The sequence below is a fragment of the Podarcis tiliguerta genome (genome assembly GCF_965153285.1).
Source record: "Podarcis tiliguerta genome assembly, chromosome: 5".
NCBI classification, from domain to species: Eukaryota; Metazoa; Chordata; class Lepidosauria; order Squamata; family Lacertidae; genus Podarcis; species Podarcis tiliguerta.
The window spans coordinates 3,691,992-3,706,064 of record NC_139538.1 but is presented as its reverse complement, the minus strand read 5'-3'; the positions used below and the strand labels follow the sequence as shown (position 1 = coordinate 3,706,064).

Here is a 14,073-nt window from a genome sequence, read left to right as displayed (position 1 = left end):
AAGGAACTTCTGCAGAGACTGCAGGAGCATCGACTGTATGCCAAGCTGGAGAAGTGCCAGTTCGACAGGAAGGAGGTGGATTTCCTGGGCTACAAGCTGTCGGACAAGGGGCTTGCCATGGACAGCGCCAAGGTTCGCGCAGTGTTGGACTGGAAGAGCCCGCGCAATCGGAAGGAGGTCCAGCGGTTTGTGGGGTTCGCCAACTTTTACCGCAAGTTCATCAAGGGGTTCGCGATGCAGACGGCGGCCATTACTGACACGCTCAGCTCTAAGAAGAAGAAGTTCATCTGGACGGAGCAAGCGGAGCAGTCCTTTCAGAACCTTAAGCGTCTCTTCTCGTCCGAAGGGCAGCTACTGCATGTGAATCCCAGCAAACCGCTGAGGGTTGAAACAGACGCCTCAGACAGAGCCGTGGGCGCCGTACTGTTGCAAGAGGACCCGCATGGGGACTGGAGACCGTGTGCCTTCTACTCTAGGAAGCTCAGCAAGTCGGAGCAAAACTACACCATCTGGGACAGGGAGTTGCTGGCCATTCATGCAGCATTCAAGGCGTGGCGGCACTTCCTCGTCGGGGCCAAGCACACCGTGCAGGTTCGCACGGATCATAAGAACCTGGAGTACTGGCGCACGGCAAGATTCCTAAACCAGCGGCACATCAGATGGGCGGAATTTTTCGCGGATTTCGACTTCAGGATAGAATACATCCCAGGCGACAACAACATCATGGCGGATGCACTGTCCAGGAAGCCGCAATACCTTGAAGAGGCGGCACCAGCAGCGGCCAAGCACATTTTCGCTCCGAAAGCGTGGGCGTGCGCTGCAGCAACCGTGGACTTGGAGGCGGTCCGTCGAGCACTGCAGGGGGACCCCTTTGCACAAGCCAAGATGGAGGAGGTGCACAAGGGCACGGTGAAGGACGACGAGTTCCAAGTACGAGACGGATTGCTCATCCGCAGAGGAGCTCTCTATGTACCGGGAGACGACCTCCGGGCGAAGGTACTGCAGCAGTTACACGACGCACCCACCGCCGGGCACTTTGGCAAGGAGAAGACGGCAGACCTCGTTGCCAGGGATTTTTGGTGGCCCAAGATGCGGGGGGAAGTCGCGGAGTACGTCTCGAGGTGCGACACCTGCCAAAGGGCCAAGTCAGTGCACAAACCTCCGGCGGGACTGCTCGAACCGCTGCAGACTCCGAGCGAACCGTGGGAGAGGGTGGCCCTGGACTTTGTCACGGATTTACCCAGCTCAAGGGGTAAAACGGCAGTGCTAGTGGTGGTGGACATGTTCACTAAAATGGCCCACTTCATTCCGTGCGCGAAAGTGGCCACGGCAGAACAGACCGCCAAGCTGTTCATAGACCACGTCTTCAGAGTGCATGGACTGCCACGGTCTATCTTGTCCGACAGGGGGCGCCAGTTCATTTCGAGCTTCTGGCAGAAGCTGATGGGTTTCCTGAATGTCAAGATCAACCTAGCGTCGGCGAGACACCCGCAGACCAACGGACAAGCGGAACGCGTCAACGCCGTCATGCAGCAGTACCTGAGATGCTATGCAAATCAACAGCCGACGACATGGGTGGACTACCTGCCGCTCGCTGAGTTCGCTTACAACAACACGAAGCACGTGTCCACAGGGGTGACGCCGTTCTTCGCCAACAACGGGAGGCATCCCAGAACCTTCCCGGGATTAGAGAGACTGGGGGAGGGGGAGCCACAGGCAGCGGAAGTCTTGGCGGCGGAATTGCAGGAAGTCCACGAGCAGCTTAGGAGGCAGTTAGAGCTGGCAAAGCACGCATACAAACTGCAGGCTGACAAGCACAGGAGGGTTGGTGAAGACATACAGGTGGGAGACTGGGTGTGGTTAGCGGCCCACGCAGTGCCGACAAGATCCTTAGCTAAGAAGAAACTCGGACATAAGCAGCTAGGACCTTACCTAGTTGAGGCACAGATCAATCCGGTGGCCTTCCGGTTGACACTTCCGGAAGGATCCAGAATGCACCCAGTATTCCATAGGTCGGTGCTCACGCCCTACAAAGCACCTCACCGATTTCAGGCGCAGGGCACGGCACCAGACCAGTATAAGGAGATCCCCCCAAGGAGGGAGTCGCCAAGAAGGGAACCCATCAACCAGGTCACAGAGATTTTGGACTCGAGATGGGGGGCAGAGGGAGTAGAATATTTTCTCGCAAGGGAAGGTACCCCGGCCAGCGCCAACAGTTGGGTGCCGGACTATGCCCTGGACGAGCCTCTCCTCAAAGAGGAGTTTCATGCCTTGTTCCCACACAGGCCCATGCCAGCCGAGTATTTCGACGACTGGCTTTTCACACCCACGCTTTCTACCAGCACGTTCCAGGGATTCACCTCGGACGAAGAACCAGCATTAGAAACACGTTCACCGGAGGGCTCGCCCTCGGGGTTTGCCTCAGACCGCTCCTTTTGGTGGGACAATCGAGGAGAGGAGAGGTGGCTGAGGGGCCCTTGGCAGGCAACGGACCCAGAGGGGGACGAGGGTGAGAGGGACATGGACGTGATGGGGGAGGACGTTGGGTTCGAGCATGGCGGCACGGAGATGGAAGCAGAGGAGAACGAGGTCGGCGAAGACATGGAGGACGAGCCGGATTTCTCTAACTGGATGCACGCCACGGGGGACGAACTGTATCCACCATTCACCCCCACAACGACGAAGCACCCAGCACCCCCGCCGGAGGAAGGGGAGGGGGGAAGGGGGGGCTTCGAGGGGGGGATGGATGTCAGGGGTTCAGGAGCAGAGTCACAGGAGAGGGAAGAAACGGAGAGCGAGGGGGAGGAGTCGGAAGGAAATGTCAGCGGCGACAGTAGTCCGAGGTCTCTGAGTCTCTCCAGTGACTCGGAGGATTCACAGAAAGGGGCCCCCATGGTCAGGGCAAGGGGAGTGCCCAGGGGGACACCTCGGGAAGAAGGGGCCAGAGGGGACTCAGAGAGTAGCAGCTGGAAATCCGGACCAGCGTCCCCCCCAGAGTGCAGTAGGGGGGAGGAGTCCAAGGCATCGGGATCAGGGAGCGCGCAGGCAGAGGGAGAACGTGAGGCAGGACTGACCACACCCTCGTCAGGGAGCGAGGAAACGGTCATCCGGAAAGTAAAACGCGCGCGCGCGCCAAGTTCAAATGTACAGGAGGGCGGCAAGGTGGGCAGCCCGGGTAGGGAGCCAGGTCCTAAAGCCCGCCGAAGAGAGGGGGAGGAGTCAGAGGGGTCAAGCTCTGCGTCGGAAGAGTCCAGGAGGAATGAGACCCCGGGGGGTAGTAAGACCCAGAGGAAGAGAGAGAGAAGGAAGAGGTGGAGTAAGATTAGAGTATTGAACTGGTGCACAGGGGGTGGAGATCCAGACAGAGCTTCGCCGGTCTAAAGTCCAGACGTAGGGCTGGGACGCTGAGACGTGTAAATGGAGACTATTCTTCAATAAAGACTTTGATACTGTACGATCGGCTAGCGTTGGTCCTTGGTGAGCTGGGACCCGGAGCCAGCTCTGACATACACGTTTCCGGTTCTCATTGTTTTGAACGAAGGGTGAATTTGAATAGGAAGCCGGTTACATTATAAGCTGCCTTATACTAGACCAGTGGTCTCTCTCATCATAGAATCATAGAGTTGGAAGAGACCACAGGGGCCATCGAGTCCAACCCCCTGCCAAGCAGGAAACACCATCAGAGCACTCCTGACATATGGTTGTCAAGCCTCTGCTTAAAGACCTCCAAAGAAGGAGACTCCACCACACTCCTTGGCAGCAAATTCCACTGTCAAACAGCTCTTACTGTCAGGAAGTTCTTCCTAATGTTTAGGTGGAATCTTCTTTCTTGTAGTTTGGATCCATTGCTCCGTGTCCGCTTCTCTGGAGCAGCAGAAAACAACCTTTCTCCCTCCTCTATGTGACATCCTTTTATAGATTTGAACATGGCTATCATATCACCCCTTAACCTCCTCTTCTCCAGGCTAAACATGCCCAGCTCCCTTAGCCGTTCCTCATAAGGCATCGTTTCCAGGCCTTTGACCATTTTGGTTGCCCTCCTCTGGACACGTTCCAGTTTGTCAGTGTCCTTCTTGAACTGTGGTGCCCAGAACTGGACACAGTACTCCAGGTGAGGTCTGACCAGAGCAGAATACAGTGGCACTATTACTTCCCTTGATCTAGATGCTATACTCCTATTGATGCAGCCCAGAATTGCATTGGCTTTTTTAGCTGCCGCGTCACACTGTCGGCTCATGTCAAGTTTGTGGTCAACCAAGACTCCTAGATCCTTTTCACATGGATAGATTATTGTCAACACTGACTGGCCTTGACTCTCCAGGTTTTCAAACAGGGGTCATTCCCAACCCTACCTGGAGACACCAGGGTTTGAATCTGGGACCTTCTGCATCCCAAGCGCATGCTCTTCCACTGAGCTATGGTGTCCATCAAAAAGGAACAAAGCTCTCACAGCTACAGATTTTTAGTTGCACGCATAAATATAAGCCTGTGTCATGACTATCTTGGCTACGAGTGCAACTATTCAGGGACCAATTGTTTCTTTTAAGTCTGTCGCACTGCCGCAGTCATGCACCGGCCCGGCAACACAAGTAAAGGTAAAGGAAAAGGGAGCCCTGACCATTAGGTCCAGTCGTGGCCGACTCTGAGGTTGCAGCGCTCATCTTGCTTTATTGGCCGAGGGAGGCGGCGTACAGCTTCCGGGTCATGTGGCCAGCAGGACTAATCTGCTTTTGGCGAACCAGAGCAGCGCACAGAAATGCCGTTTACCTTCCTGCCGGAGTGGTACCTAGTTATCTATTTGCACTTTGACGTGCTTTCGAACTGCTAGGTTGGCAGGAGCAGGGACTGAGGAACGGGAGCTCACCCCATCACGGGGATTCGAACCGCCGACCTTCTGATCGGCAAGTCCTAGGCTCTGTGGTTTAACCCACGTCCCCCGAGCGCTACCCACGTCCCCCGAATAAAATCCGAGCTTTTCCAAAGCTCTCCTAGGTTTCCCAGACCTAAAGTGTACCGTATTTTTTGCACCATAACACTCACTTTTTTTCCTCCTAGAAAGTAAGGGGAAATGTCTGTGCGTGTTATGGAGGAAATGCCTACGGGTGGCATGCCTACGGATTTTCCTCCTCTAAAAACTACGTGTGTGTTATGGTCGGGTGCGTGTTATAGAGCGAAAAATACGGGTAAGTCATCCCCCCCGCCCCATCAAAAAAGTGATGTTGGCACACTTCACCAACACCCACCCAAAGGCTGACTTAGCGTGCAAAAGAGTAAGAGCACAGAAATATTTCTGCTGCGAGAGGAGTTCCACCCTTGTGCTTCTGCACAAGTCTCTGTTCTGAGCACTCCCCTCGACTGGAAAGAGGAAAGCCCAGAGCGCTGCCTCTTTCATTGACCCAAAAATCAATTTTCTTTGGAGAATGGGTTGCTCTGCTGGGTACCGTATTTTTCGCCCCATAGGACGCACCGGCCCATAGGACGCACCAAGTTTTTTGGGGGGGAAATAAAGGGGAAAAAAAATTATTTCCCCCCCAGGCGCTTGTGGGGCCGGCAGTGGGGAGAAGCGCTCTTCTCCCCACTGCCCGCCTGCAGACCAGGTCTGGGGACAACGGGAAGACGCGCTGCGCCTCCCAGCTGTCCCCGGAGCTTGCGGGGCAGGCGGCGGGGAGAAGCACGCGTCTCCCTGCCGTCAGCCTCCAAACAACATCGGGAGACAGCGGGATGGCGCCGTTCCACCTCCCCGCTGTCCCCCGATCTTGTGGGGCTGGCGCTGCGGCTCTCCTGAAGCCTAGAGAGCGAGAGGGGTCGGTGCGCACTGACCCGTCTCGCTCTCCAGGCTTCAGCGAAAGCCTGCATTCGCCCCATAGGACGCACACACATTTCCCCTTCATTTTTGGAGGGGGAAAAGTGTGTCCTATAGGGCGAAAAATACGGTAAGTGAACGATCCAGCCACACTTGACGCAGAGACCCAAGAGAAAAGGCCAGAGCTGTTAATCAGGCAGAGCTGCTGTGGGAAGACTCCTCTGCCTACGGCTGCTTTGGGCTCGCAGGCTATTTACAGCTTCCAGTAATATCCAAAGCAACACGATGACCAAGTACAACAATGCAATATCAATATAAACTCTTTGTATAATCTATACGGAACATTGAACAATATGAAAAACCAAATAAACAGAAATCTTATAAATCTCTGAAAGTCACAAAATGTGCACTCTTGATGGATTCTCCTGAAAACATAGAACCAAATAAACGTAAGTTTTATAAGTCTCTGGAAGTCTTTGTAGACTATGCAAGTCTCTGAAAGAAGCAATGGGTCAGATTCTTATCTGCTGAAAACAAGCCGTAAAGCTTTGTTTTATGACGTCCAATGCTGCCGAAGTGGTCCGCAAAGAGATGTAGTGAACAGTGATTCCGGATATAACCACTGTTTCATACAATTATTCTTCAGCGCAGCAGGAGGCTACAGAAATGCTTCATAAACCCATCTATATGGTGAATGTATAGTTCAAGCTATGGTTTTCCCAGTAGTGATGTATGGAAGTGAGAGCTGGACCATAAAGAAGGCTGATCGCCGAAGAACTTATGCTTTTGAATTCTGGTGCTGGAGGAGACTCTTGAGAGTCCCACGGACTGCAAGAAGATCCAACCTCTCCATTCTTAAGGAAACCAGCCCTGAGTGCTCACTGGAAGGACAGATCCTGAAGCTGAGGCTCCAATACTTTGGCCACCTCATGAGAAGAGAAGACTCCCTGGAAAGTCTCCCCAACTGGAAAGTTGGGAAAGATGGAGGGCACAAGGAGAAAGGGACGACAGAGGACAAGATGGTGGGACAATGTTCTCGAAGCTACCAGCATGAGTTCAACCAAATTACGGGAGGCAGTGGAAGACACGGGGTCACGAAGAGTTGGACACAACTAAATGACTAAACAACAATATGGTGAATGGAATTGTATACAGTGGTACCTCGGGTTAAGTACTTAATTTGTTCCGGAGGTCTGTTCTTAAGCTGAAACTGTTCTTAACCTGAAGCACCACTTTAGCTAATGGGGCCTCCTGCTGCTGCCGCGCCGCCGGAGCATGATTTCTGTTCTCATGCTGAAGCAAAGTTCTTAACCTGAAGCACTATTTCTGGGTTAGCGGAGTCTGTAACCTGAAGCGTATGTAACCCGATGTGCCACTGTAACAACAATATCTATGGAGCAGTGGCCATAAAGTTATGATATTGCATTGTTGTACTCGGTCATCGTGTTGCCTTGGATATTACTGATAATTGTTTGCAACACAGGGGTTTAATTGTTTGGTTACTATTTACAGCTTCCGGCGCGCAGCTGCGAATGACTTATCTATGACAGCTGGCCGCAGCCTGGTGCCCTCAGGTGATTTGGACAAAGACTCCCATCAGCCTTGCTCACAGGGCATGCTGTCTGCAGTTGATGGGCATTGGGGAAGAAGCTGATATGGCAAGGCTGCTGTGCCCAAATTCATGCTGCAGGCGGCTTGCCCACAAAACCTCTCCCCAGCGCACAACCACTTCTGACACCGATGCAACATCTTCCCGACGCAATGGTGGTACCTCGGCCACTTCCTTGAGGCCTCTGATCAGGAAACCAAAATGGCGGATGGTAGCCTCCAAGAACTTGGGCACCAGGCAGAAACAGACATGCAGCGGCAACTTCTGCTTCAGGGCCAGTCGCTGGGCATAGAGAAAGGCCCAGTTATCTGGGGGGAGAAAGAGCAGGAAAAAGCCAATTATTATTAAAGATTTTCTTGTTTTACAGAAGTAAGTGTAATGTCTCTCGTATTTTTTCCGTGAACATTTTTACAAATCCGTTTCATTTGTTGAGACATTAGGGGGAGGGGGAAAAAAGGGGGTGGGGGGAGGGAAGATGGGTGGGGTCGGGTGGCGATGTTTCTGTTATGCTTAATGTATGTAGGGTTTGGTGTCAGCGTTGCTTGTGCTGTTCACTTGTGTTCCTTTGGTGGTGAGAGAGGTTGGGGTTGGCCTAGGGTGTGGTTGTTTGGTTGTGGTTGGCTGTGGTGATCTTTGTTTTCGTGTGTGAGTGGGGTGGGTGGGTGTTTGGGATCAGACTATATTGATTTGTATGCTGTTGGTGGATTATTGTCATTGTCTTGTTGGGCTGTGTATGTGATAAAGGGGAGCCATACGGGGGTGAAGGCGTCTTCTTCTGTTTGTCCCCGTGTCGGTTTCAGTTTATTGGTTAATTTTTCTAGTAGGGCTGTTTCCCATACTATTTGATACCATTGAAGAGAAGAAGAAGAGTTCGGATTTGATATCCCGCCTTTCACTACCTTTAAGGAGTCTCAAAGCGGCTAACATTCTCCTTTCCCTTCCTCCCCCACAACAAACACTCTGTGAGGTCAGTGGGGCTGAGAGACTTCAGAGAAGTGTGACTGGCCCAAGGTCACCCAGCAGCTGCAGGTGGAGGAGCGGGGAAGTGAACCCAGTTCACCAGATTACGAGTCCACTGCTCTTAACCACTACACCACGCTGGCTCATTGGTCCATGCTAACTCCTTACAGGTCTCTCCAGTGTCTGGCTATGATGCTTCTGGCTGCTGAAAGTAGGTGGGTTATGAGTTCTTTGTGGTGAGCAGGAAAAAGCTTAAAGGAACGGCTCCGCAACAGATGGTCAGCAGCTGGGAGTGTAGGGGGCGCAACAGACATGCGGCGTTTGGGCTTCTCCAAACCTCTGTGCCAGCTTGATGGGAGCAAGTGCCCCAGTTCTGAAGGCAAGGCAGGGCATACCTGGTGGCATACAGTGTGGCTCAGGACCACAATACCTCAAGGAGCGCCTCTTTCCATATGAACCTACCCGGACCCTGAGAACATCTTCTGGTGCCCTCCTTCGTGTGCCTACTCCTCGAGAGGTCCGGAGGGTGGCAGCACAAGAACGGGGCCTTCTCTGCAGTGGCTCCTCGTCTGTGGAATGCTCTCACCAGGGAAGTTCACCTGGCGTCTTCATTATACACCTTTAGGCGCCAAGCAAAAACGTTCTGTTTAACCAGGCCTTTGGCAGGCCTGATCAACACCCTATTGTTGACTTTTTGCAGTATAGTAACGCTGCAGAGAGCTTGCTGGGGAGACCATGCATTAAAAAGGGACTCAAAAATAACTTAAACAAGGTTTTAATAAGAAAAACAAAAACTCCTTAAACACTAAACACATCAACAAGAAACCAGACCCAACCACCAACCCATCCCCCAGGGTGAATGGCAGAGCTAGGTGCTGCTCCTTATATACTACACCCAATTGCTGACACAGCTTAATCAATGCAACTCAGCAGCACCTGCTATGTTTCACAGCTGTAAAGCTGGATCTCGTTATTTTGCTCTGGCCCCTTAAAGATATACACATCGGGTGAAACAATGATGAACCTTTACATTTAAAGAAACAATTCAACACCTATACCCTTTTAAAATGTAGCTCTTTTGGGGGGTTATTATTGGGTTATTGTTTTTATTTTGATTTTATGTACTGTGTTCTTTTTTGTGAACCGCCCTGAGATCTCCAGGTATAGGGCGGTATATAAATTCAACCAATAAATAAATAAAAATAGAGATTCTCTTCCTCCCCAGGGGGCTGGAGACCTGTTGCTTTTTCTGCAGCAGGGTCTCAGAGGGTCCCTATCTCCTGCATCCTAGGGCTGCCCAATCAGCATGAATGGGGGATATTTTAAGTCACCATACAATACAATATCTTTATTGTCATTGTCCCATACAGAACAGCGAAATTGAAAAAATCTACACCAGACATTCAAAAACCAACAAGCCTGCTATCCCAGCTATCCCAGCCTGGTTAGCCCCCTAAAAACTCTGATACCCCATTTTTAAATACAATATACTCCCATAGAGACTACCTTAAAGGTAAAGGTACCCCTGCCCGTACGGGCCAGTCTTGCCAGACTCTAGGGTTGTGCGCCCATCTCACTCTATAGGCCGGGAGCCAGCGCTGTCCGCAGACACTTCCGGGTCACGTGGCCAGCGTGACAAGCTGCATCTGGCGAGCCAGCGCAGCACACGTAACGCTGTTTACCTTCCTGCTAGTAAGCGGTCCCTATTTATCTACTTGCACCTGAGGGTGCTTTTGAACTGCTAGGTTGGCAGGCGCTGGGACCAAACGACGGGAGCGCACCCCGCCGCGGGGATTCGAACCGCCGACCTTTCGATCGGCAAGTCCTAGGCGCTGAGGCTTTTACCCACAGCGCCACCCGCGTCAGAGACTACCTTACACTGTGTTTAAAACCAAAATCGCATTTGGATAGAAACTGTTTCTCAGGCGGCTAGTCCTAGTCTTTATAACCCTGTGCCTTCTTCCAGAAGGCAGAAGCTGAAAGAGATCGTTTCCGGGGTGCGCACTATCCTGCGCTATCTCTGCAGCTTTTGTATGGCACCTGGAAGCATAGATTTGATCCAAGGTGGGAAGAGTGCACCCAATTATTCTCTCCGCAGTCTTCACAACCCTGGACAGCATTGTTTTTTCCCTGACCGTGCAGCTCCCAAACCACACACACAGACCATAAGTTATGCTCCCAATCTAAACACTGAAAGCGAAAGGTGCTTCAGCTTCAAGGGAATTGTGCGCAACTTCTGCTCCATACAAGGGAACAGGAAAGTCACCCAGAAAGCAAATACTGCAGAGCTCCCTTGAATCAGCTGCCCCTGATAACCTGATACTTGCGACTTGGCCCTTTTAACCCACATGCCTATTTTATAGTCCTAATTTTTTTATTTTCATCCAGTGTTAGAATCATAGAATTGCAGAGTTGGAAGGGACCCCTAGGGGTCATCTAGTCCAACCCCTGGCAAATCAGGAATCTCAGCTAAAGCATCCATGACAGATGGCTATCCAAACTCTGCTGAAAAACCTCCAAGGAAGGAGAGTCTGTTGTTCTGTTGTGATTCATACACATTACAAAATGAAATGAATAAACTTTACCAAAAAAGACCCTGTTTGCACAAAAAATATTAGATCTAGCCGAAAGTCAACACAGAAAGACCTGCATTAATTATTGCAATGCACCCCTATAGTTGTTATTACTGTATAATTGCATAAGCATAAAATTATTGTGTAACTTGGGAAGGTTGTATAATCTTAGAAGGGGCGTGGCTGTATCAGGAAGCGAGACGGCGCTTCTGAATTTGCCACAATGCAATTGCTTTATACAGGGCAAGGATGCTTTTCCCCAGTGTTTTGCCAGCCTTCACCCCCAGCCACTCCATCCCACCAATTACACAGGGGGGAGAGGAGGCTGGGGCTGGGGGTGGGGTAAAGGTAAAGGGACCCCTGACCGTTAGGTCCAGTCGTGGCCGACTCTGGGGTTGCGGCGCTCATCTCGCTTTATTGGCTGAGGGCGCCGGCGTACAGCTTCCGGGTCATGTGGCCAGCATGACTAAGCCGCTTCTGGCGAACCAGAGCAGTGCACGGAAAGACTGTTTACCTTCCCGCTGGAGCGGTGCCTATTTATCTACTTGCACTTTGACGTGCTTTCGAACTGCTAAGTTGGCAGGATCAGGGACCGAGCAATGGGAGCTCACTCCGTCGCGGGGATTCGAACCACCGACCTTCTGATCGGCAAGTCCTAGGCTCTGCCTAATAATAATAATAATAATAATAATAATAATTTATTATTTGTACCCCGCCCATCTGGCCGGGTTTCCCCAGCCGCTCTGGATGGCTTCCAACCGAATATTAAGAACACGATAAAACATCAAACATTAAAAACTTCCCTAAACAGGGCTGCCTTCGGATGTCTTCTAAAAGTCAGATAGTTGTTTATTTCCTTGACATCTGGTGGGAGGGCGTTCCACAGGGCAGGCGCCACCACCGAGAAGGCCCTCTGCCTGGCTCCCTGTAACTTCGCTTCTCGCAGGAAGGGAACCACCAGAAGGCCCTCAGAGACTAACCCACCCAAAAATAAGCTAGGACAGATTGCAGATCCCGGGCACCGGCCAAGCTCTCACCTTGCACTCTCTGATCTCGCGACATCCAGTAGAGGATGCCCCGAGCATCTTCCTTGAGATCGGGATCTTGCGAGATGAGACGGACGCGCTTCTTGTTGTACTTGAACTCTGCGACGGAGGGCGCCGCGTCCAGGCGAGCTCGCTTGACGGCCTCGGCCAGGGCGGCAGAGCCTCTGCTTCCCACATCCCCTTCCCCAGCCGCCTTCTTAGTGCCAGGCGGTGCCCCTGATGCCAACCTCCCGTTGCTCTCCAACCCATCAGGGAATAATGCTCCCTCTTCTGCCCCTTCCTGCTTAGACTCGGCTGGCTTCCGCTTTCTCCTCTTCTGGGACATGGCTGGCTGCGCCCCGGGGACCGTAGAGAGGTTGCGCACCAACCCCGAGACCCAGGCGGGGCCGGAATGGGGAGAGACGCAAGCGATGACCCTTCCAGGGAACAGGCTGGAAGGAAGAAGCGGCCTGCAAGCAAGCACATAAAAACATCATTGGTGAGCTTCTGGGAGATGATATATAATGAGGTGAAAAAAAGGTTGAAATATACATTTATAAAGAAACCAGAAGCATTTTTATTGGGCATTGTGGGGAGTGATATAAACAGAAAGGAATGTAAGCTTTTTTTATATGCAATAACAGCAGCAAGAATATTATTGGCCCAAAAATGGAAGCAAGAAGAATTACCGACGATCGAAGAATGGAGGATGAAGTTAATGGACTATGCGGAATTAGATAAATTAACAGGAAGGATTCGAAACCGGCAGGTCCAGAAAGTCACGGAAGACAGGAGTAAATTTACGGACTATTTGAAAAGTATTTGTGAAGATCAGACGACGTTTGTAGGGTTGCAAGAAGTTTTGTGAGGAGTATTATTGGAATTATTACCAAAATGGATAAAGGGGAGGGTGATTTGTTAAGAGATTTAAAGATAATATAAAATGCAGAAGAAGTGATTACAATGGTGCATTTTCAGAGGTGTTGATGGAAATCTAAAAAGATTGTATAAGTGATAAAGTTGTGTGGTACATTTTATAATTTATATGTTAAAATCAATTAAAATTATATTTTAAAAAAAGAACATCATTGGTGGATCAGGCTATGGGGGCCTCCATTCCAACCATCTCCAACTAGAGCCCATGTTGGTGTGGCGGTTAGAGTGCCGACGACGACCTGGGAGAGACCTGGGTTCAAATCCCCACTCGGCCAAGAAGATCATTTCCTCTCAGCCTGACCCACCTCACAGAGATTCGAAAAAGAAAACTCAGAACCTCGCCTGACCCCTGCCTCTTTCCCCTTCAATTCATAGCTGTCAACCTTCCCTTTCTTTGCGGAAAATTCCCTTATTCCAGCGCTGCTTGCCACTGCTATCCCGGTTTGTTAGCTATCCCGCAGATTGTCCCTGGGACAGGTGAGGCTGCTGATCCCTTATTTTCAAATCTGAAAGTTGACAGCTATGCTTCAATTCCTCCTTTGCTCTGTTATTTTCCCTCAGTTTATTATTATTATTATTATTATTATTATTGCCTGTAAGATTTGACGGGGGTGGGGGGAGTTCCCTGGATTTGAGGCTGGGGGGGAAAGGGGAGAATGCTAGGCCCCTATTATCCTGGCCACACTTTTTTGGGTGGGTGGGGTAACAGAACATGCCTTCCTTGCCCCCTTCATTCGCACAACGGCCCTGCGAAGTAGTGTCACAACAGGACAAGTTATGCTGTGCAGCCACGGAACGGGGGGGGGGGGCTGCGGCGGCAAGACCCGCCCTGGAAGGGGGCAAGGAAGGCTTGTTCTGTTACAGGGGCTGCGAGCGGCCCCCCTCGCCGGCACTCACCGGGCGCCGAGCTCTCCGCGTGGGCTTCCTCCGCTGGCGCGCCAGGCCCCGCTTACACAACGCGGCGGCGGAGGCTGGGCGGGGACAGAGGCGGGCTGGGCTCCGGGAAGCCCCTCCCGCGGCCGCCGCTTCTCCTCCTCCTCCTCCCAGCATCGGGGAAGCGGAACCCCGCCAGGGGCCGCCGCAGCCTCGCTTTCCCGGCTCGGGGCGGCAGACTCGCTTTTGTGAATGAATCGCCCAGCGGATGGAACGTTGCAACATTTTTACGCT

The 14,073-nt window shown here is 51.8% G+C and overlaps 1 protein-coding gene across 1 annotated transcript in view; it reads right to left on the bottom strand.

Moving 5' to 3' along the window:
- LOC310678350 (deoxyribodipyrimidine photo-lyase-like) overlaps positions 1-14,073 on the bottom strand; it is a 25,508-nt gene extending 11,435 nt beyond the window's left edge. The window contains exons 1-3 of the mRNA XM_083442242.1: positions 13,804-14,073; positions 11,983-12,440; positions 7,575-7,720 (exon numbers count right to left, since the gene is read on the bottom strand). Of these exons, the coding sequence (XP_083298368.1) occupies positions 7,575-7,720; positions 11,983-12,316 (480 nt within the window). The 5' untranslated portion in view covers positions 12,317-12,440; positions 13,804-14,073. The remainder of the gene's footprint in view (positions 1-7,574; positions 7,721-11,982; positions 12,441-13,803) is intronic.